The following is a 24,847-nucleotide window of genomic DNA, read 5'->3' on the forward strand; positions in this document are numbered from 1 at the left end:
GTTATATTCCTGTACATAGGGGGCAGTATTATAGTAGTTATAAGAGATCACCATCTGCAGCCTCTGGTCCCACATTAATTTACAGGGGGACTTTAAGTCACTCGGGGTCCCGGGAGTTGGCGCCACTGATCTATCATTTATCCTGTATACGGTAGATAGGATGTAAGTTAATTTTAATGGACAACCCCTTTAACCGTAGCCACTGGAATAGAGATTTGGGGAATAAAACACATGAGTGCGGCTAAGCTGTAATTCAGGACAGTGGGGGCGCTCTTTATCAAGTCTTCTGTATTATTTATCATGTGGCAGTGCCAGGGACATGGGGGAAGAGCAGCCACCACTACAGGTACCTGTTCACACACGGATCCATCAGATGAAACATTAAGAAGTTGAGGGCAAAGAATCTGTTTGGATGTTGATTCATAATTGTGGCTGGAATCCAGAGATCCACTTCACCCTGATAAGTTGTCCCAATTTTCTTGGAAGAAAGGGACAGGAGCCTGGAGAGATGAGTCACGCTTGGAGGGTCCGTGCCTGGTGCCCCCACAGACAGCTGTCCCTGTGCTGTCAAGGTGCTGATCACGTTACATCCAGGATCCCACCGCTTTGTAATGTTGTTACTATATATAGGGAGCAGCTGAGCAGAGTCAGCTGTAATAGCCAGGCGTCCACATACTGGGTGCTGCCGGTGGTGGGATCTCAGACGTGAGGGCAGACGTCTTTCTTCCGAGACCTCCTCACAAGAGAAGAAACTTTCATCCGGCTTCAGTGGTCCTAGAAGACCCCCAACATGGCGCTGTCCGCACAACAGAGCGAAGAGCAGAGACTCTACCAGCAAACGTTACTCCAAGATGGTCTCAAGGATATGCTGGACAACAACAAGTTCATTGACTGCGTCTTGAAGATCAAGGGGAAGGATTTTCCATGCCACCGGTTGGTCCTGGCCGCGTGCAGTCCCTACTTCCGAGCCATGTTCCTCACCGATGAGAACAAGGAAATTGATCTTGAAGATGTAGACCCTGATGTGATGGGGAAGATCCTACATTACGTCTACACCTCGGAAATCGAAATAACGGAAAAGAACGTACAGGATATCTTCTCCGTAGCCAATTTGTTCCAGATCCCTTCCATCTTCACCGTGTGCGTCTCCTATCTCCAGAAGAAGTTGTGTCTAAGTAACTGCTTGGCAATCTTCCGGCTGGGTCTCATGTTGGACTGTCCTCGCTTGGCCGTCTCCGCTAGGGACTTCTTATGTGACCGCTTCAACCTGATCACCCGAGATGAAGAGTTCTTCCAACTGTCCCCCGATGAACTCATCGCCATCCTATCCAGCGATAACCTGAACATTGAGAAAGAAGAGGAGGTCTTCGAGGTGGTCATGAAGTGGGCTGCCAAGGAGAAAGATAGCCGCGTCAAGGCTCTGCCCGTCATCTTCGAAAGTATTCGCTTCCGTCTCATGACCCAGGACTACATCAAGAACCAAGTGGAGAAGCACGAGCTGGTGAAATCTTGCCCAGAAGCCTTGAAGAAGCTTCAGATGGTCAAAGAGGCTCAAGGTGGCAAACTACCAGTGGTCAAGAAGAAGAAGACATCTGGGGAATCAGGGCAGGACAAAGATGGAGAGAAGGTAGTCAATGGAAATGTTGAAGAGGAGGAAGAGGACGAGGAAGCACTTCCCGGAATTCTGAATGATACGTTGAGGTTTGGAATGTTTCTGAAGGACTTGATCTTCATGATCAGTGACACCGGGGCAGTGGCTTATGATCCAGAGGCGAATGAATGCTTCTTTGCTTCACTTTCGGCCCAGATCCCCAAGAATCACGTGAGCCTCGTGACCAAGGAAAACCAGATCTTTGTGGCCGGAGGACTTTACTACAATGAGGAGAACAAGGAGGATCCACTGAGCTCATACTTCTTACAGGTAAGTCCACAAATACCGCTCCATCCCTCCTATCTGTAGAAAGAAGATTCCTATTGGGATGTAAGGAACATCCTGGTATAACCTGGGGATCTCCTGTATATGATATATGTACAGCCGGTATAACCTGGGGATCTCCTGTATATAATGATATATGTACAGCCGGTATAACCTGGGGATCTCCTGTATATAATGATATATGTACAGCCGGTATAACCTGGGGATCTCCTGTATATAATGATATATGTACAGCCGGTATAACCTGGGGATCTCCTGTATATAATGATATATGTACAGCCGGTATAACCTGGGGATCTCCTGTATATAATGATATATGTACAGCCGGTATAACCTGGGGATCTCCTGTGTATAATGATATATGTACAGCCGGTATAACCTGGGGATCTCCTGTATATAATGATATATGTACAGCCGGTATAACCTGGGGATCTCCTGTATATAATGATATATGTACAGCCGGTATAACCTGGGGATCTCCTGTATATAATGATATATGTACAGCCGGTATAACCTGGGGATCTCCTGTATATAATGATATATGTACAGCCGGTATAACCTGGGGATCTCCTGTATATAATGATATATGTACAGCCGGTATAACCTGGGGATCTCCTGTATATAATGATATATGTACAGCCGGTATAACCTGGGGATCTCCTGTGTATAATGATATATGTACAGCCGGTATAACCTGGGGATCTCCTGTATATAATGATATATGTAAAGCTGGTATAACCTGGGGATCTTCTGTATATAATGATATATGTACAGCTGGTATAACCTGGGGATCTCCTGTATATAATGATATATGTACAGCCGGTATAACCTGGGGATCTCCTGTATATAATGATATATGTACAGCCGGTATAACCTGGGGATCTCCTGTATATAGTGATATATGTACAGCCGGTATAACCTGGGGGTCTCCTGTATATAATGATATATGTACAGCTGGTATAACCTGGGGATCTCCTGTATATAATGATATATGTACAGCCGGTATAACCTGGGGATCTCCTGTATATAATGATATATGTACAGCCGGTATAACCCGGGGATCTCCTGTATATAATGATATATGTACAGCTGGTATAACCTGGGGATCTCCTGTATATAATGATATATGTACAGCCGGTATAACCTGTGGATCTCCTGTATGTAATGGTATATGTACAGCCGGTATAACCTGGGGATCTCCTGTATATAATTATATATGTACAGCCGGTATAACCTGGGGATCTCCTGTATATAGTGATATATATATAGCTGGTATAACCTGGAGATCTCCTGTATATAATGATATATGTACAGCCGGTATAACCTGGGGATCTCCTGTATATAACGATATATGTACAGCCGGTATAACCTGGGGATCTCCTGTATATAATGATATATGTACAGCCGGTATAACCTGGGGATCTCCTGTATATAATGATATATGTACAGCCGGTATAACCTGTGGATCTCCTGTATACAATGATATATGTACAGCTGGTATAACCTGGGGATCTCCTGTATATAATGATATATGTACAGCTGGTATAACCTGGGGATCTCCTGTATATAATGATATATGTACAGCTGGTATAACCTGGGGATCTCCTGTACATAGTGATATATGTACAGCTGGTATAACCTGGGGATCTCCAGTATATAATGATATATGTACAGCCGGTATAACCTGGGGATCTCCTGTATATAATGATATATGTACACCTGGTATAACCTGGGGATCTCCTGTATATAATGATATTTGTACAGCCGGTATAACCTGGGGATCTCCTGTATATAATGATACATGTACAGCCGGTATAACCTGCAGATCTCCTGTATATAATGATATATGTACAGCCGGTATAACTTGGGGATCTCCTGTATATAATGATATATGTACAGCTGGTATAACCTGGGGATCTCCTGTATATAATGATATATGTACAGCCGGTATAACCCGGGGATCTCCTGTATATAATGATATATGTACAGCTGGTATAACCTGGGGATCTCCTGTATATAATGATATATGTACAGCCGGTATAACCTGGGGATCTCCTGTATATAATGATATATGTACAGCCGGTATAACCTGGGGATCTCCTGTATATAATGATATATGTACAGCTGGTATAACCTGGGGATCTCCTGTATATAATGATATATGTACAGCCGGTATAACCCGGGGATCTCCTGTATATAATGATATATGTACAGCTGGTATAACCTGGGGATCTCCTGTATATAATGATATATGTACAGCCGGTATAACCTGGGGATCTCCTGTATATAATGATATATGTACAGCCGGTATAACCTGCGGATCTCCTGTATATAATGATATATGTACAGCTGGTATAACCTGGGGATCTCCTGTATATAATGATATATGTACAGCCGGTATAACCTGGGGATCTCCTGTATATAATGATATATGTACAGCCGGTATAACCTGGGGGTCTCCTGTATATAATGATATATGTACAGCCGGTATAACCTGGGGATCTCCTGTATATAATGATATATGTACAGCCGGTATAACCTGGGGATCTCCTGTATATAATGATATATGTACAGCCGGTATAACCTGGGGATCTCCTGTATATAATGATATATGTACAGCTGGTATAACCTGGGGATCTCCTGTACATAATGATATATGTACAGCCGGTATAACCTGGGGATCTCCTGTATATAATGATATATGTACAGCCGGTATAACCTGGGGATCCCCTGTATATAATGATATATGTACAGCCGGTATAACCTGGGGATCTCCTGTATATAGTGATATATGTACAGACGGTATAACCTGGGGATCTCCAGTATATAATTATATACGTACAGCCGGTATAACCTGGGGATCTCCTGTATATAATGATATATGTACAGCCGGTATAACCTGGGGATCTCCGGTATATAATGATATATGTACAGCCGGTATAACCTGGGGATCTCCTGTATATAATGATATATGTACAGCCGGTATAACCTGGGGATCTCCTGTATATAATGATATATGTACAGCCGCTATAAACTGGGGATCTCCTGTATATAATGGTATATGTACAGCCAGTATAACCTGGGGATCTCCTGTATATAATGATATATGTACAGCCGGTATAACCTGGGGATCTCCTGTATATAATGATATATGTACAGACGGTATAACCTGGGGATCTCCTGTATATAATGATATATGTACAGCCGGTATAACCTGGGGATCTCCTGTATATAATGATATATGTACAGCCAGTATAACCTGAGGATCTCCTGTATATAATGATATATGTACAGCCGGTATAACCTGGGGATCTCCTGTATATAATGATATATGTACAGCCGGTATAACCTGGGGATCTCCTGGATATAATGATATATGTACAGCCGCTATAACCTGGGTATCTCCTGTATATAATGATATATGTACAGCCGGTATAACCTGGTGATCTCCTGTATATAATGATATATGTACAGCCGGTATAACCTGGGGATCTCCTGTATATAATGATATATGTACATCCGGTATAACCTGGGGATCTCCTGTATATAGTGATATATGTACAGCTGGTATAACCTGGGGATCTCCTGTATATAATGATATATGTACAGCCGGTATAACCTGGGGATCTCCTGTATATAATGATATATGTACAGCTGGTATAACCTGGGGATCTCCTGTATATAATGATATATGTACAGCCGGTATGACCTGGGGATCTCCTGTATATAATGATATATGTACAGCTGGTATAACCTGGGGATCTCCTGTATATAATGATATATGTACAGCTGGTATAACCTGGGGATCTCCTGTATATAATGATATATGTACAGCCGGTATTACCTGGGGATCCCCTGTATATAATGATATATGTACAGCCGGTATAACCTGGGGATCTCCTGTATATAATGATATATGTACAGCCGGTATAACCTGGGGATCTCCTGTATATAATGATATATGTACAGCCGGTATAACCCGGGGATCTCCTGTATATAATGATATATGTACAGCCGGTATAACCTGGGGATCTCCTGTATATAATGATATATGTACAGCCGGTATAACCTGGGGATCTCCTGTATATAATGATATATGTACAGCCGGTATAACCTGGGGATCTCCTGTATATAATGATATATGTACAGCCGGCATAACCTGGGGATCTCCTGTATATAATGATATATGTACAGCTGGTATAACCTGGGGATCTCCTGTATATAATGATATATGTACAGCCGGTATAACCCGGGGATCTCCTGTATATAATGATATATGTACAGCCGGTATAACCTGGGGATCTCCTGTATATAATGATATATGTACAGCTGGTATAACCTGGGGATCTCCTGTATATAATGATATATGTACAGCCGGTATAACCTGGGGATCTCCTGTATATAATGATATATGTACAGCTGGTATAACCTGGGGATCTCCTGTATATAATGATATATGTACAGCCGCTATAACCTGGGGATCTCCTGTATATAATGATATATGTACAGCCGGTATAACCTGGGGATCCCCTGTATATAATGATATATGTACAGCCGGTATAACCTGGGGATCTCCTGTATATAATGATATATGTACAGCCGGTATAACCTGGGGATCTCCTGTATATAATGATATATGTACAGCCGGTATAACCTGGGGATGCCCTGTATATAATGATATATGTACAGCCGGTATAACCTGGGGATCTCCTGTATATAATGATATATGTACAGCCGGTATAACCTGGGGATCTCCTGTATATAGTGATATATGTACAGCCGGTATAACCTGGGGATCTCCCTGTATATAATGATATATGTACAGCCGGTATAACCTGGGGATCTCCTGTATATAATGATATATGTACAGACGGTATAACCTGGGGATCTTCTGTATATAATGATATATGTACAGCCGGTATAACCCGGGGATCTCCTGTATATAATGATATAGTCTCTTCCTCTGTGGACTAGGGTTGGGGTGTGTGGATGGGTCTGTATTTTGCTTTTGGGTGCTGGGTACAGTAATTGGTAGCTATTAGTAAGTGCTTACTCAGCATATACAGGCGGTGGAGCCGGGAGTCACACAGCGGTACCTGGCTCCCTGCCCTTCCTTCTCTCATCACTTTTAAAGAAGCCATTCAGCTTTTCTGCAGGGAGGTTCATAAGACAAAGTGCGACAGCCTGGACTAAGGGTCAGTGATGGGACAGGACAGGGGCAGCTGCTGTGTCTGATCTCTACCGCTATTTATAGTGTGATAGGAAAGGGTTAAATACCAGGCAGGAACCTACCAAATAATCAGGATAATCAGCAAAATACTGGAAGGAGGAAGAAGAGCAGAGTCACCAAGGAAACCGCTCAGTATCTGATCTGTAACCAGAGGTATGCAGAGAAAACCCAGGTCATAGCACAATGTAACAGCACCGCAGCACTGCACAGTGTACACACTGCTCTATATGACCCCTCTGTCATACACAATGTCACACCCTGTTGTACATAGGGGGCAGTATTATAGTAGTTATATTCTTGTACATAGGGGGCAGTATTATAGTAGTTATATTCTTGTACATAGGGGGCAGTATTATAGTAGTTATATTCCTGTACATAGGGAGCAGTATTATAGTAGTTATATTCTTGTACATAGGGAGCAGTATTATAGTAGTTATATTCCTGTACATAGGGGGCAGTATTATAGTAGTTATATTCTTGTACATAGGGGGCAGTATTATAGTAGTTATATTCCTGTACATAGGGGGCAGTATTATAGTAGTTATATTCTTGTACATAGGGGCAGTATTATAGTAGTTATATTCTTGTACATAGGGGGGAGTATTATAGTAGTTATATTCTTGTACATAGGGGCAGTATTATAGTAGTTATATTCCTGTACATAGGGGGCAGTATTATAGTAGTTATATTCTTGTACATAGGGGGCAGTATTATAGTAGTTATATTCTTGTACATAGGGGGCAGTATTATAGTAGTTATATTCCTGTACATAGGGGGCAGTATTATAGTAGTTATATTCCTGTAAATAGGGGGCAGTATTATAGTAGTTATATTCCTGTACATAGGGGACAGTATTATAGTAGTTATATTCTTGCACATAGGGGGCAGTATTATAGTAGTTATATCCCTGTACATAGGGGACAGTATTATAGTAGTTATATTCTTGCACATAGGGGACAGTATTATAGTAGTTATATTCTTGCACATAGGGGACAGTATTATAGTAGTTATATTCCTGTACATAAGGGACAGTATTATAGTAGTTATATTCTTGTACTTAGGGGGCAGTATTATAGTAGTTATATTCTTGTACTTAGGGGACAGTATTATAGTAGTTATATTCTTGTACTTAGGGGGCAGTATTATAGTAGTTATATCCCTGTACATAGGGGACAGTATTATAGTAGTTATATTCTTGTACTTAGGGGACAGTATTATAGTAGTTATATTCTTGCACATAGGGGACAGTATTATAGTAGTTATATCCCTGTACATAGGGGACAGTATTATAGTAGTTATATTCTTGCACATAGGGGGCAGTATTATAGTAGTTATATTCTTGCACATAGGGGACAGTATTATAGTAGTTATATCCCTGTACATAGGGGACAGTATTATAGTAGTTATATTCTTGTACTTAGGGGGCAGTATTATAGTAGTTATATTCCTGTACATAGGGGGCAGTATTATAGTAGTTATATCCCTGTACATAGGGGACAGTATTATAGTAGTTATATTATTGTACATAGGGGGCAGTATTATAGTAGTTATATTCTTGCACATAGGGGACAGTATTATAGTAGTTATATTCTTGTACTTAGGGGGCAGTATTATAGTAGTTATATTCCTGTACATAGGGGGCAGTATTATAGTAGTTATATTCTTGTACATAGGGGAAGTATTATAGTACTTATATTCTTGTACATAGGGGGCAGTATTATAGTAGTTATATTCTTGTACATAGGGGGCAGTATTATAGTAGTTATATTCTTGTACGTAGGGGGCAGTATTATAGTAGTTATATTCTTGTACATAGGGGGCAGTATTATAGTAGTTATATTCTTGTACGTACGGGGCAGTATTATAGTAGTTATATTCTTGTACATAGGGGGCAGTATTATAGTAGTTATATTCTTGTACGTACGGGGCAGTATTATAGTAGTTATATTCTTGTACATAGGGGGCAGTATTATAGTAGTTATATTCTTGTACGTACGGGGCAGTATTATAGTAGTTATATTCTTGTACATAGGGGGCAGTATTATAGTAGTTATATTCTTGTACATAGGGGGCAGTATTATAGTAGTTATATTCCTGTACATAGGGGGCAGTATTATAGTAGTTATATTCTTGTACATAGGGGGCAGTATTATAGTAGTTATATTCCTGTACATAGGGGGCAGTATTATAGTAGTTATATTCCTGTACATAGGGGGCAGTATTATAGTAGTTATATTCTTGTACATAGGGGGCAGTATTATAGTAGTTATATACTTGTACATAGGAGGCAGTATTATAGTAGTTATATTCTTGTACATAGGGGGCAGTATTATAGTAGTTATATTCCTGTACATAGGGGGCAGTATTATAGTAGTTATATTCTTGTACATAGGGGGCAGTATTATAGTAGTTATATTCCTGTACATAGGAGGCAGTATTATAGTAGTTATATTCCTGTACATAGGGGACAGTATTATAGTAGTTATATACTTGTACATAGGGGGCAGTATTATAGTAGTTATATTCTTGTACATAGGGAGCAGTATTATAGTAGTTATATTCCTGTACATAGGGGGCAGTATTATAGTAGTTATATTCTTGTACATAGGGGGCAGTATTATAGTAGTTATATTCTTGTACATAGGGGGCAGTATTATAGTAGTTATATTCTTGTACATAGGGGGCAGTATTATAGTAGTTATACTCCTGTACATAGGGGGCAGTATTATAGTAGTTATATTCCTGTAAATAGGGGGCAGTATTATAGTAGTTATATTCTTGTACATAGGGAGCAGTATTATAGTAGTTATATTCTTGTACATAGGGGGCAGTATTATAGTAGTTATATTCTTGTACATAGGGGGCAGTATTATAGTAGTTATACTCCTGTACATAGGGGGCAGTATTATAGTAGTTATACTCTTGTACATAGGGGGCAGTATTATAGTAGTTATATTCTTGTACATAGGGGGCAGTATTATAGTAGTTATATTCTTGTACATAGGGGAAGTATTATAGTACTTATATTCTTGTACATAGGGGGCAGTATTATAGTAGTTATATTCTTGTATATAGGGGGCAGTATTATAGTAGTTATATTCCTGTACATAGGGGGCAGTATTATAGTAGTTATATTCTTGTACATGGGGGGCAGTATTATAGTAGATATATTCTTGTACATAGGGGGCAGTATTAAAGTAGTTATATTCTTGTACATAGGGGGCAGTATTATAGTAGTTATATTCCTGTACATAGGGGGCAGTATTATAGTAGTTATATTCTTGTACATAGGGGGCAGTATTATAGTAGTTATATTCCTGTACATAGGGGGCAGTATTATAGTAGTTATATTCTTGTACATAGGGGGCAGTATTATAGTAGTTATATTCCTGTACATAGGGGGCAGTATTATAGTAGTTATATTCTTGTACATAGGGGGCAGTATTATAGTAGTTATATACTTGTACATAGGAGGCAGTATTATAGTAGTTATATTCTTGTACATAGGGGGCAGTATTATAGTAGTTATATTCCTGTACATAGGGGGCAGTATTATAGTAGTTATATTCCTGTACATAGGGGGCAGTATTATAGTAGTTATATTCCTGTACATAGGGGGCAGTATTATAGTAGTTATATTCTTGTACATAGGGGGCAGTATTATAGTAGTTATATTCCTGTACATAGGGGAAGTATTATAGTAGTTATATTCCTGTACACATGGGGCAGTATTATAGTAGTTATATTCTTGTACATAGGGGGCAGTATTATAGTAGTTATATTCCTGTACATAGGGAGCAGTATTATAGTAGTTATATTCTTGTACATAGGAGGCAGTATTATAGTAGTTATATTCCTGTACATAGGGGGCAGTATTATAGTAGTTATATTCTTGTACATAGGAGGCAGTATTATAGTAGTTATATTCTTGTACATAGGGGGCAGTATTATAGTAGTTATATTCCTGTACATAGGGGGCAGTATTATAGTAGTTATATTCTTGTACATAGGGGGCAGTATTATAGTAGTTATATTCTTGTACATAGTGGGCAGTATTATAGTAGTTATATTCTTGTACATAGGGGGCAGTATTATAGTAGTTATATTCTTGTACATAGGGGGCAGTATTATAGTAGTTATATTCCTGTACATAGGGGGCAGTATTATAGTAGTTATATTCTTGTACATAGGGGGCAGTATTATAGTAGTTATATTCTTGTACATAGTGGGCAGTATTATAGTAGTTATATTCTTGTACATAGGGGGCAGTTTTATAGTAGTTATATTCTTGTACATAGGGGGCAGTATTATAGTAGTTATATTCCTGTACATAGGGGGCAGTATTATAGTAGTTATATTCTTGTACATAGGGGGCAGTATTATAGTAGTTATATTCTTGTACATAGGGGCAGTATTATAGTAGTTATATTCCTGTACATAGGGGGCAGTATTATAGTAGTTATATTCTTGTACATAGGGGAAGTATTATAGTAGTTATATTCCTGTACATAGGGGGCAGTATTATAGTAGTTATATTCTTGTACATAGGGGCAGTATTATAGTAGTTATATTCTTGTACATAGGGGGCAGTATTATAGTAGTTATATTCTTGTACATAGGGGGCAGTATTATAGTAGTTATATTCCTGTACATAGGGGGCAGTATTATAGTAGTTATATTCTTGTACATAGGGGGCAGTATTATAGTAGTTTTATTCTTGTACATAGGGGGCAGTATTATAGTAGTTATATTCTTGTACATAGGGGGCAGTATTATAGTAGTTATATTCCTGTACATAGGGGGCAGTATTATAGTAGTTATATTCTTGTACATAGGGGGCAGTATTATAGTAGTTATATTCTTGTACATAGGGGGCAGTATTATAGTAGTTATATTCTTGTACATAGGGGGCAGTATTATAGTAGTTATATTCCTGTACATAGGGGGCAGTATTATAGTAGTTATATTCTTGTACATAGGGGGCAGTATTATAGTAGTTATATTCTTGTACATAGGGGGCAGTATTATAGTAGTTATATTCCTGTACATAGGGGGCAGTATTATAGTAGTTATATTCCTGTACATAGGGAGCAGTATTATAGTAGTTATATTCTTGTACATAGGGGGCAGTATTATAGTAGTTATATTCTTGTACATAGGGGGCAGTATTATAGTAGTTATATTCCTGTACATAGGGGGCAGTATTATAGTAGTTATATTCCTGTACATAGGGGGCAGTATTATAGTAGTTATATTCCTGTACATAGGGGGCAGTATTATAGTAGTTATATTCCTGTACATAGGGGGCAGTATTATAGTAGTTATATTCCTGTACATAGGGGACAGTATTATAGTAGTTATATTCCTGTACATAGGGGGCAGTATTATAGTAGTTATATTCCTGTACATAGGGGGCAGTATTATAGTAGTTATATTCCTGTACATAGGGGGCAGTATTATAGTAGTTATATTCTTGTACATAGGGGGCAGTATTATAGTAGTTATATTCCTGTACATAGGGGGCAGTATTATAGTAGTTATATTCCTGTACATAGGGGACAGTATTATAGTAGTTATATACTTGTACATAGGGGGCAGTATTATAGTAGTTATATTCTTGTACATAGGGAGCAGTATTATAGTAGTTATATTCCTGTACATAGGGGGCAGTATTATAGTAGTTATATTCTTGTACATAGGGGGCAGTATTATAGTAGTTATATTCTTGTACATAGGGGGCAGTATTATAGTAGTTATATTCTTGTACATAGGGGGCAGTATTATAGTAGTTATACTCTTGTACATAGGGGGCAGTATTATAGTAGTTATATTCCTGTAAATAGGGGGCAGTATTATAGTAGTTATATTCTTGTACATAGGGAGCAGTATTATAGTAGTTATATTCTTGTACATAGGGGGCAGTATTATAGTAGTTATATTCTTGTACATAGGGGGCAGTATTATAGTAGTTATACTCCTGTACATAGGGGGCAGTATTATAGTAGTTATACTCTTGTACATAGGGGGCAGTATTATAGTAGTTATACTCCTGTACATAGGGGGCAGTATTATAGTAGTTATATTCTTGTACATAGGGGGCAGTATTATAGTAGTTATATTCTTGTACATAGGGGAAGTATTATAGTACTTATATTCTTGTACATAGGGGGCAGTATTATAGTAGTTATATTCTTGTACATAGGGGGCAGTATTATAGTAGTTATATTCTTGTATATAGGGGGCAGTATTATAGTAGTTATATTCCTGTACATAGGGGGCAGTATTATAGTAGTTATATTCTTGTACATGGGGGGCAGTATTATAGTAGATATATTCTTGTACATAGGGGGCAGTATTATAGTAGTTATATTCCTGTACATAGGGGGCAGTATTATAGTAGTTATATTCTTGTACATAGGGGGCAGTATTATAGTAGTTATATTCCTGTACATAGGGGGCAGTATTATAGTAGTTATATTCTTGTACATAGGGGGCAGTATTATAGTAGTTATATTCCTGTACATAGGGGGCAGTATTATAGTAGTTATATTCTTGTACATAGGGGGCAGTATTATAGTAGTTATATTCCTGTACATAGGGGGCAGTATTATAGTAGTTATATTCCTGTACATAGGGGGCGGTATTATAGCTGTTATCTTCCAGATATAATAATTATTGATATCTTACCTGTGTTCTTTTAGTTTGATCACCTGGATTCTGATTGGCTGGGGATGCCTCCTGTGCCATCTGCACGTTGCCTCTTTGGCCTTGGAGAAGCTGAAAATTCTATCTACCTGATTGGTGGGAAAGAGCTGAAGGAAGGAGAACAGACACTGGACACAGTCTTGTGTTATGACCGACCGTGAGTTGCAGAAAGAATCTACCTCTACTATGTCTACTGATACAAGGACCTGAACTGCAAGGTTTGGGTCCATATCCGTTATGGCGCATTCGGCACCCAAGACCCCTGAAGCCAAACATCCGGTGTTTGTGCTTCGGGATCACATTCAGAATAAAACTGACTGCTGAGCCACCAATGAAGCAGCTTGAAGCCCCTCGGGCACTGTGGCATGTCCCCAGTGGGCAGGGCTGTGATTGGCTGGACTGGACATGTGACTAGTGATAGGTACATTGTGATTTCATTACTTTTCATTAGTTACAATGTTGCAGGGAGATTAGAGCGATGCTGGATGAGTGACAGCTGTACACAGGCCCCGCCTTCTCCACAGGTGTCACCAATCACTTGCCGTTACACATGACACCCCCTAGAGGTCTAAATCAGGAACTGCACTCCATATATTATTCCAAGAAATGTTCCAATGTAAAGACATGGATGCCAAAAGATTTGTGTCATGTGACCTCTCTTCTCCGCTCCTGACTATTTACCGTTTATCTTTTTCAGGTCATTTAAATGGGGGGAGTCTGACCCCCTCCCCTACGAGGTGTACGGCCATGCTGTGGTGTCACACGAAAACCTGGTCTATGTTATCGGAGGCAAAGGAAGTGACAAGTGAGTGTGACCATGTATGTGGAAATGTGGCCAGCAGTTATGGGGTTACTTATAGGATCACTAGGGGGGTGGTCAGGGGGGCATTGCTGTGACTGTTATGCGGTTTACTATGGCTGGAAATGTTACAGGGGTCACTGTGTGATAGAAACTTATTATATGCTGAGACTCTATGCTGTGGGAGGGGAGAGAGAGCTGCACAGCAAGAGATAGGATGATTCCAGAGCAATGAGCACATCCTGTACACACAGCTGGTAACATGTACAGCAATATATAACCAGCAGGGGGCGGTAACACACAAATCCTGCTCCTCTACAAGCAATAAACCCTGAGGGGGCCGTCACACGTAGCACTTGGACTCCATTTAGAAACAGAATCAGAGTACATGGGGACGTGCCGTGACCCAATCGCATGTGTGTTTCGTTATCCAGCACCCAGAGTCCAAGTGCAACGTCGGACAGAACCCTTAAAATAATCTAAGCAGACGGAGGATTCCCACCTATAAGATCCTCTTCCCTATGACAACACTTCCGGTAATATCTTCACGCAGTCCATAGATATCATAGGGACAATAACCTGACACGAGGTTATATTTCCACAGGGCATGAAAAAAATTTGGGGGTCTCAGTGACCCTAAGACAACACTGATCCAGCAGAGGGTCAGGAAGTGTTGTCATAGGGACACATGAGGGGAACTGATTTTGTGATCATCGTCTCTTCCTGCAGAAAATGCCTGAACCGTCTGTGCGTTTATAACCCCAAGAAGTTTGAGTGGAAGGACCTGGCCCCCATGAGGACGGCGCGCTCGCTCTTTGGGGCGACGCTTCACGATGGCAAAATCTACATCGCGGCGGGCGTCACAGACAGCGGACTGACCAACACCATGGAAGTCTATGACATCAAAGCCAACAAGTGAGTAGCACCCTATTCACAGACTCACTGGGGGCTATGGGTGCCGGCATTCGGGTACACAAAGGGTTAAAGCTATCATGCCAAACAGTTTGGGGCCGGTGTAAGCAACTCCAGTGACCTAGGGTACAGTAAGGGGTCAGCATCCCTGATGGTCTAGGAAGTGAGGGGTTAATGTCTGTATCCTTGAGGTTTGGGAAAATAAAAGGAAATCTCCCATCGGAATCCACCCGGATAATCCAGGGACACTTACTCCTAGATCCGGGCACCGGGACTGTGGTATCTAAGGCCTCTTTCCTTCTAGAATCAACTTTTATAATTATGATAAGGAGCCAGAAGGGCTCTGGGGTGTTACCAGAGCCCCTCCATGCTGCAGCTTCAGAGGTTGTTTCCCCCTGCAGGAAATGCTCACTAAACAAGTGCTCAGGAGGGAGGGTGAGACAGCGCACAAGCCTATGAAGCTACAGTGAAAGAAGGGCTCTGGTAACTCCTCCAGAGCCCTTTTGACTCATTAGCATAATTATCAAAGTTGATTTTATAAGGACAGAGGCCGTGGATAACAGATATGAGGATAACCACAGGAAGTGTTTCCACGTGTATCTGTGTGGGCAGATTTCTTGGGCCACGGTGTCAGTGTTACAGCTACAGACAATATGTAAATGATTTCTTATGTCACAGATGGGAAGATTTCAGCGAGTTCCCGCAGGAGCGCAGCTCGCTCAGCCTGATCAGTATGGACTCCACGCTGTACGCCATAGGAGGCTTCGCTACAGTGGAGAATGAGAGCGGAGAACTGGTGCCAACAGAACTGAACGATATCTGGAGGTAAGAACCCCCGTTATAACATAGGAATCTCCTGTATATAATGATATATGTACAGCCGGTATAACCTGGGGATCTCCTGTATATAATGATATATGTACAGCCGGTATAACCTGGGGATCTCCTGTATATAATGATATATGTACAGCCGGTATAACCTGGGGATCTCCTGTATATAATGATATATGTACAGCCGGTATAACCTGGGGATCTCCTGTATATAATGATATATGTACAGCCGGTATAACCTGGGGATCTCCTGTATATAATGATATATGTACAGCCGGTATAACCTGGGGATCTCCTGTATATAATGATATATGTACAGCCGGTATAACATAGGAATCTCCTGTATATAATGATATATGTACAGCCGGTATAACCTGGGGATCTCCTGTATATAATGATATATGTACAGCCGGTATAACCTGGGGATCTCCTGTATATAATGATATATGTACAGCCGGTATAACCTGGGGATCCCCTGTATATAATGATATATGTACAGCCGGTATAACCTGGGGATCTCCTGTATATAATGATATATGTACAGCCGGTATAACCTGGGGATCTCCTGTATATAATGATATATGTACAGCCGGTATAACCTGGGGATCTCCTGTATATAATGATATATGTACAGCCGGTATAACCTGGGGATCTCCTGTATATAATGATATATGTACAGCCGGTATAACCTGGGGATCTCCTGTATATAATGATATATGTACAGCCGGTATAACCTGGGGATCTCCTGTATATAATGATATATGTACAGCCGGTATAACATGGGGATCTCCTGTATATAATGATATATGTACAGCCGGTATAACATAGGAATCTCCTGTATATAATGATATATGTACAGCCGGTATAACCTGGGGATCTCCTGTATATAATGATATATGTACAGCCGGTATAACCTGGGGATCCCCTGTATATAATGATATATGTACAGCCGGTATAACCTGGGGATCTCCTGTATATAATGATATATGTACAGCCGGTATAACCTGGGGATCTCCTGTATATAATCATATATGTACAGCCGGTATAACCTGGGGATCTCCTGTATATAATGATATATGTACAGCCGGTATAACCTGGGGATCCCCTGTATATAATGATATATGTACAGCCGGTATAACCTGGGGATCTCCTGTATATAATGATATATGTACAGCCGGTATAACCTGGGGATCTCCTGTATATAATGATATATGTACAGCCGGTATAACCTGGGGATCTCCTGTATATAATGATATATGTACAGCCGGTATAACCTGGGGATCTCCTGTATATAATGATATATGTACAGCCGGTATAACCTGGGGATCTCCTGTATATAATGATATATGTACAGCCGGTATAACCTGGGGATCTCCTGTATATAATGATATATGTACAGCCGGTATAACCTGGGGATCTCCTGTATATAAGGATATATGTACAGCCGGTATAACCTGGGGATCTCCTGTATATAATGATATATGTACAGCCGGTATATCCTGGGGATCTCCTGTATATAATGATATATGTACAGCCGGTATAACCTGGGGATCTCCTGTATATAATGATATATGTACAGCCGGTATAACCTGGGGATCTCCTGTATATAGTGATATATGTACAGCCGGTATAACCTGGGGATCTCCTGTATATAGTGATATATGTACAGCCGGTATAACCTGGAGATCTCCTGTATATAGTGATATATGTACAGCCGGTATAACCTGGGGATCTCCTGTATATAATGATATATGTACAGCCGGTATAACCTGGGGATCTCCTGTATATAATGATATATGTACAGCCGGTATAACCTGGGGATCTCCTGTATATAATGATATATGTACAGCCGGTATAACCTGGGGATCTCCTGTATATAATGATATATGTACAGCCGGTATAACCTGGGGATCTCCTGTATATAATGATATATGTACAGCCGGTATAACCTGGGGATCTCCTGTATATGATGATATATGTACAGCCGGTATAACCTGGGGATCTCCTGTATATGATGATATATGTACAGCTGGTATAACCTGGGGATCTCCTGTATATAATGATATATGTACAGCCGGTATAACCTGGGGATCTCCTGTATATAATGATATATGTACAGCTGGTATAACCTGGGGATCTTCTGATTTCTAGGTACAACGTGGATGAGAAGAAGTGGGAAGGAATCCTCAGAGAGATCCGTTACGCCTCTGGAGCGACATTCCTATCGGCTCGCCTTAATATTCTCCGACTAACAAAGATGTAAATGTGCAGGAGACAAGAAGCTGGGATATAAAGTGGCGCGAACCTATAAAATGACGGAAGTTTTGGTAATGGAAGTGAACATAATTGGGACACTTAAAGGGATAGGATTAAAGTTTTTTGATACTTGTTTGCAGTTTTCCGGAATGTTCTATATAATATACAGAAGGACTACAGTTGTGTCTCCATCAGTGTTGGGATCAATCCTGAATCAGACAATACATTAATAACGAGTCCGGAATGTTCTAGATCATCCGGACGGAACGTGACCTTTCTTTCTTTGTGTTTAAAATACATAACATTTCTACTTAACCGTTTGTGCAGTTTTCTAATAACCGGTGATTCATGCAGGTGCAGGGGGTGGAGGTAGAATTTTGATAGAAAATTTTATGCTAAAAAAAAACAATTAAAATATATAAAAATGTTTCTTTTTTTTTGTCTTTGTCCACTAGGGTCAGTATTATATACATGTTATTTCGCCTTTTTCTCACATTTGTTACTAGAAGGGACAGCATAATAGTCAATGGTCATACTTGCCCTCACAGCTTCTGAACATAAAGGGGGGGCTGCTAGCAGGCCTGTAAAATTGGGCAGACCTCCCGGGTATGGAGGAAGACACCTGCCTGGCTTTGGGATCTATGTTGAGTGTTTTGGGACACTTTTTGTGACAACTATTGAAAAAATGGGTGTGTCTAGTGTATACAATGCCCACAAAGGGGCATATCCAATGTATAAAGTGCCCACTAAAGGGCAAGTCTTAGAAAAAGGGAATTTGTCAGTGCCTGATTCGCACCTTCTGTTAAGCCAAATATCGAGGGAGATCTTTGGACTCAGAGCCCAACCAAATCAGAACTTCTACCTCTCCCAATGAGCTGGTATTTCTCCTTTAAGACCTCCTTTTAATACTAGTCCTTTATTGATGAGACACAGCTAGTAGAAATTCCTACAGGTAGCACTCCATGGGAAGATTCTAGTCTATCTAGTAACACTGTTTGAAGGTCAATGTCCAGCCATTAGAAGAGCCTTGACGATCAGGGATCTGAGCCAAACCAACATCTACTGCAAAAGGAGGAGCCATCTATCTATGGGCAGGTGTTTTTGGGGTTCTGATCTCCATTGGTTCAGAGTAGCGTTGGGTAGGGTAGGTATTCAAACTTAGTTGTTTTTTTTTTATACCCCTCCTGCGCCATATAAGCCTGACGAAGGGCAAGAAGATCAAAACAGACATTAGTAGGTGGGAGCCTCGTCTTCTTTCTGGGATGAGATTGTGGTTTGGTTAAAATTTTTAGTCCCATTCCAAGGTTTTTATAATTGACCAACAGTCTATTAGGAGGCCGGTCGCCCGAAAGTTTAGTCTAAGGAAACCTCTAAATGTTCTGGTGGGAACGAACCCCAAAGCACTGGTCTGACCGGCTGTGTCTAGTCCGGTGATACGAGGTTCGATCTAGAGTTGATTTGACTCTCACGAGTTGGTGGCATCGGAACGGTTTACCATGAACGATTTCAGTCCGAAAAATTTTCCATGGGAAACCAGCCCAATGCCACCTTCTCAGGGCTGTGGAGGCAACTCTAGATCCTTAGAAGCCCGAGGACGAGCAAGAAGCCCAAAGCAGCCGTCCACAGATGGGAGTCCATTCATCATGGAGGAGACACTTCCTTGGTCATAACCCGTCAAGTTTCAAGGCTCCTTTATGGTCGGACAACAGCCTCGTCCTTCTGGAGGTCACCCAATCTGGTGCCTGCGATACTACACAATATTCTAGGAAATATTCTATTATATTTTTCAAGATTTTTATACCATTAAGCAAAAATTTCCCAAAAGTTTGGGATTATACTCCATTAACATTTTCGAAAACCCCCCCAAAAAAGCCCCAATTTATGTTTTCCCACAAACCTCCACAGAAGTCACTTCCAGCCAATTTCACATTTTTTCAAAGTTTTTTTTTTTTCTCTTTTATTTTGTCAAAGAACTTTTTATAGCTACTTAAAAAGGAGAGAATTTTTTTTTTTTCTTTTTGATGTTTTTTTTTTTTCCTCTTCAGGTTGGCAATAGGTTAAGTGGTTGAGAGTCCAGCGTCCCCCCCCCCCCCTCTTCCCACATACAACTTGTGCTCTGGACATAAGAGAGTTGATATCACTAACACTTTCTACAGCTACAGTCGCGGATCTCCTACCTCTTCTAAAATATGTCTTTCCACCGGATTCGCACGAAGAAGACATGAAAACCGTAAAATGTCCGATAATACAGCCAGACAGCAAAAAGCTGTGGATAGAAGCAAACGATATAGTGAAAATAAAGTTCCGTACAGAAGGGAAATATTGACAAAATGTCTCTTTTTCAACCATCTCTATTGTTGCCCAAAGTTTATGTACAAGAGAGGAAGTCGAAGGCGTAAGAACCTGGCGCCGTAGTGCGTCCCTTCCGAGTTTCCTCCCAGAATGCTTTGCATTCGGTTATGCAGAGTGTCCTAGGACCAGCTTCTAAAGCTCTGAAGGTGCGGAGTGTCGAGGCCCGGGATTTCCGTAAAACATTTCGCCCCACCCAGATTGGGCAAGGCACGGTTAAGCTGGATAGGGTAGAACCACCGGGGGGGGCGTCCACGCTATCACAACGGTCACAGAACACTAGGCCGGCCGCCCCATGAACGTCCTTCCCGAGCAGAAGAAATCAGTGGTGGATTTTCCAATTGCTTATAAATTCCAATGTCCGACCATACAACGCTTTGGTGAGTGAAAAAAAAAACTTAAAAAAAAAAAAAAAACATAAAAAATTAATAATAAATGACCTTCATCCTGGCAGCTTGAAGCCAGAAGAACATAATACATGACATAGGGGGGGAGGAGCAAAGACCTTGCTTTCCAGCACTGCTGTGATACAGGGAAACCAAACATATAATATTTACATAAGAGGTAAAAAAAAAAAATAAAAATAAAAAAATTACAATGATTCACCAACCCCCTCCCCCCAAAAAGGGGTCCGCCAAACACAATAGTGCAATAGAGATTAGTGCTCTCCAAAATTACCCCCCCCCCCCAAATCCTGGATATACAGGGAGTCAAATATTAGAACTTAAATTTTTTTTACAAAATTTACAAAATTATAACAAGCGACATGTATATTTTTTTAAACAATTTAGGAGCTCGGGGTAGTTCTCGAACCTTGGTCAACAACATATTGAAAAAAATATTTTTTTGAGTGGCAAAACCGATGACAACGATGCCTTGTGGAGGTTGTTTCACTACACACATAGCATATGTAGTCGTAGTCAGACACCTAGAGATCCTGCATCATTTTCCTGTGCAGAGTTTTATCAGAACTAGGGAGAAGCAGCACTTTATGTGGCACACTATTGGCCAGGAACAAAAGCCTTAGTGTCCCCGAGGTCCCCTAATTAGGAATACCCCATTATACATGAAGATTTGGCAGTGTACAGTAAAGAAAAATTTCGCTACGAATAGATTTGAGGCATCGGAATAGGGTCACTTCTGGAAGCTCCATCTAGATTAACTTAACAGTTTCAGAAATTTCGGTAACACACCTAAAGACGACAAATTCTTACAAAGTTTATGGAGGAGGAGGAGGAAGAGGAGGAGCTAGAGGAAGAGGAGGAGGAGCTAGAGGAAGAGGAGGAGAAAGGAGGAGGAAGGAGGAGGTGGATAGCTTATTTATAACAACATCTGCCTGTCATAGCCTCAGTAGACTATACCAAAATAAAAAAAAAAGAAAAGTGCAGTACCACTAGATACCTGTAGGCGGTGTAGTGTGCTTAATCTACAGGGAGCATTTTGGACCAAAATTTGATTACAAATTTGACAAAACTGCGTTTAAGATGAACAAACCCCAATAAATGAATTAAAGCAAAGCTTCATGATATGGATGAGTGCTGAGCTATAACGCACAGTGTATAAGCTGCAATCTATGGCGGAGGTGGAGGGGTTGTGGGGCATTACTGATGCATGGTACCGGCCTTCTTAAAGTGACGAGTGACAAGAAAGCACTGCGGCAATTCCTACAGGGAAGGGTCTCTACCCTAGTAAAACAAAAAAAAAGCTTGACGACTTCTGAACACATTAATAAAAAAAATGTAGAAAATTTTTTTTTTTTTTAAATGAAAAACAACATCATAATGAAATGTACTGACTGCACCCAAATCACCAACTTGAAAATGTACGAGAAGTTTATAACACAGGACTGGCTGGAAACATCATCTACCCATCCAAAAAAAAATGAAACATGGCCGCACCTGTAATGCTAACGAATGGTTAAAGGGGGAAAAAAAAAAAAAAAAAAAAGGTAAAATTTACTTTACTGGAACTTCTGGCTGCCCTTCATGTTACGAAGAAGGTTCCCGGACATTTGACTATTACTCCTTGGCATTAAAGAGAACCTGCCGTGCAAATTAAACACCCAAAATAAAGAGCTAATTAAAAACTAAGATTAAAAAGTGTCTCCCTTGTCCCTAAATGGTTCCTTTCCATGGCTGCAATGTTAAAAAAAAAAAAAAAAAATCAGTTTGTAAACTTATATGCAAATCACATGATGCGAGTCCAATCAGACAGTGTAAGTCCAATGAGGCCCTGCAAATTCAGCGATCACTGCATTGCCCCGCCTTCCTAGCCCTGATTGACAGGTCTCGCTGCTAGGACATGCTGCTGTGTAAAACATTGGAGAGAGCTCTGTTACATCATTGGCCACTTCATGTCATGTGTCTTGTTATATTTGCAACATCTACTCCATGTATGTATCCGATCACATGAAATCACAGCAGACTCCAGGGAGAATGGGAAGGAGTAGATGTCCATGGAGACGGCTGTTGTTTCATGTGATCAGATACATACATGGGGTCGACGTTTCAAATGTAACTGGGTAAAGGACGTAAGATGACATCACCCTGCTCAAATGAAGTTCTGAGAAGAGGCATGGGACATTTTGGAGATGTAGATGAAAGGGGCTGGTCGAGGAGGACACGCCCCCTCTGCTGTCAGATAATATAAGATAAAGTTGATTTATGGGGATGTGATGGAAACAATTAAGTAAAAGAAGGGTGTCAGTTAGCTAATAGAGCTCTATGGGAACCTGTCACTACCTGTATATGTGAAAATGTGTTGAGAGTAATCCCTTTAACTGTCACCCATGAGAATTTTTGCTTTATTTTGGTAGGACCATGTCTGTCCTTTCTAAAGCAGCTTGAGTTGAGTGGTAATGCCCCACACAACCTGGGAACTGATGTGAGTTTATTACTCTGAACTATCCCTTTAATTTTATGAAGGACATCTAAAACGCAATGTAAAATAAAAAAATAAATAAAAGGCGGGTGTTCACGGATTTGGCTTCATTTTGGGGATGGACAGATATTACCGACCCCTAGTGTAAAGTCTCTAAGGGTCCAGACTACATTACATGATTTATGCATCTAAAAAGGTTCTCATTATTGCTACAACTACAATGAAATGTGGATTTTTTTTCTTCATAGGTGAAAGTAGACCCCGCCCCTGAGGAGCTTACTGCAAACAATTCACATGTCGTACACAGCTCCACAGCTCTCCCTAGTGGTGGTTGCAGTTAAAAGTTAATGGAACAGATAATATTTGCACAGGGAATATCAGCTATGATTTTTATCTGAGTGGGGGAAGACCCATAGGGGAACCCCTACTTTAAAGGGGTCCAGGTACCTTGTTGGCTGAAATGCTAAATTAATGTATTTCTATACACAATGGAAGGGTCCTGACCGCCCGTGTGGTCTCCTACAGACACCAAGATGGGTCACACTCAAAAACTGTATGACACTGCTCAAATATCCTCCACCATAGGCCGGACCCCCCCAGACTCCCTCATTATTGCAAATAAACCCCCTGAAACACATAAATAAAGTGGCGATGGAGGCTTTGGTATGTTCTTTTTGTTATCCGTATAAAAGGTGCTTAGAACGGGGAGACGCTTCGTTCCAGATTGGAGGGAAAGATAATTGGCATTGCACAACTTGAGGAGAACCCGGGATGTAAGGGCGGAGTCATGCGGCCAATCACCAGAGCCGGGCGGTTAGGGGGAGGAACCCTGGGGATGTAGAGTGGGGCGGGTTCTATAAAGTGCCTAAAAGTTATTTTTTTACGCACTGTAAGGCCTCATGCACCTGACTGTATGGAACGTCCTACGGATCCATAGTACAGAACCAGG

At 40.7% G+C, this 24,847-nt stretch overlaps 2 protein-coding genes across 2 annotated transcripts in view; one reads left to right on the forward strand and one right to left on the reverse strand.

Moving 5' to 3' along the window:
- The window catches only part of RPS23 (ribosomal protein S23), a 415,955-nt gene that overhangs the window by 148,253 nt on the left and 242,855 nt on the right, over positions 1–24,847 (reverse strand). The window lies entirely within an intron of this gene.
- Positions 647–19,075, forward strand: KLHL40 (kelch like family member 40). The gene is made up of 6 exons (XM_072154422.1): positions 647–1,921; positions 13,868–14,028; positions 14,569–14,676; positions 15,400–15,585; positions 16,261–16,407; positions 18,565–19,075. Exons 1-6 carry the CDS (start codon positions 791–793, stop codon positions 18,674–18,676), a joined length of 1,845 nt encoding a protein of 614 aa, XP_072010523.1. The 5' UTR covers positions 647–790; the 3' UTR covers positions 18,677–19,075.

The sequence above is a fragment of the Engystomops pustulosus genome, chromosome 5 (assembly GCF_040894005.1).
Source record: "Engystomops pustulosus chromosome 5, aEngPut4.maternal, whole genome shotgun sequence".
Taxonomy (NCBI): Eukaryota; Metazoa; Chordata; class Amphibia; order Anura; family Leptodactylidae; genus Engystomops; species Engystomops pustulosus.

Coding starts and splice junctions, on each gene's coding strand:
- KLHL40 (XM_072154422.1), top strand. CDS start 791: ATGGCGCTGTCCGCACAACAGAGCGAAGAGCAGAGACTCTACCAGCAA. Junction 1,922..13,867: donor TGAGCTCATACTTCTTACAG/GTAAGTCCACAA, acceptor GTGTTCTTTTAG/TTTGATCACCTGGATTCTGA. Junction 14,029..14,568: donor GTCTTGTGTTATGACCGACC/GTGAGTTGCAGA, acceptor TATCTTTTTCAG/GTCATTTAAATGGGGGGAGT.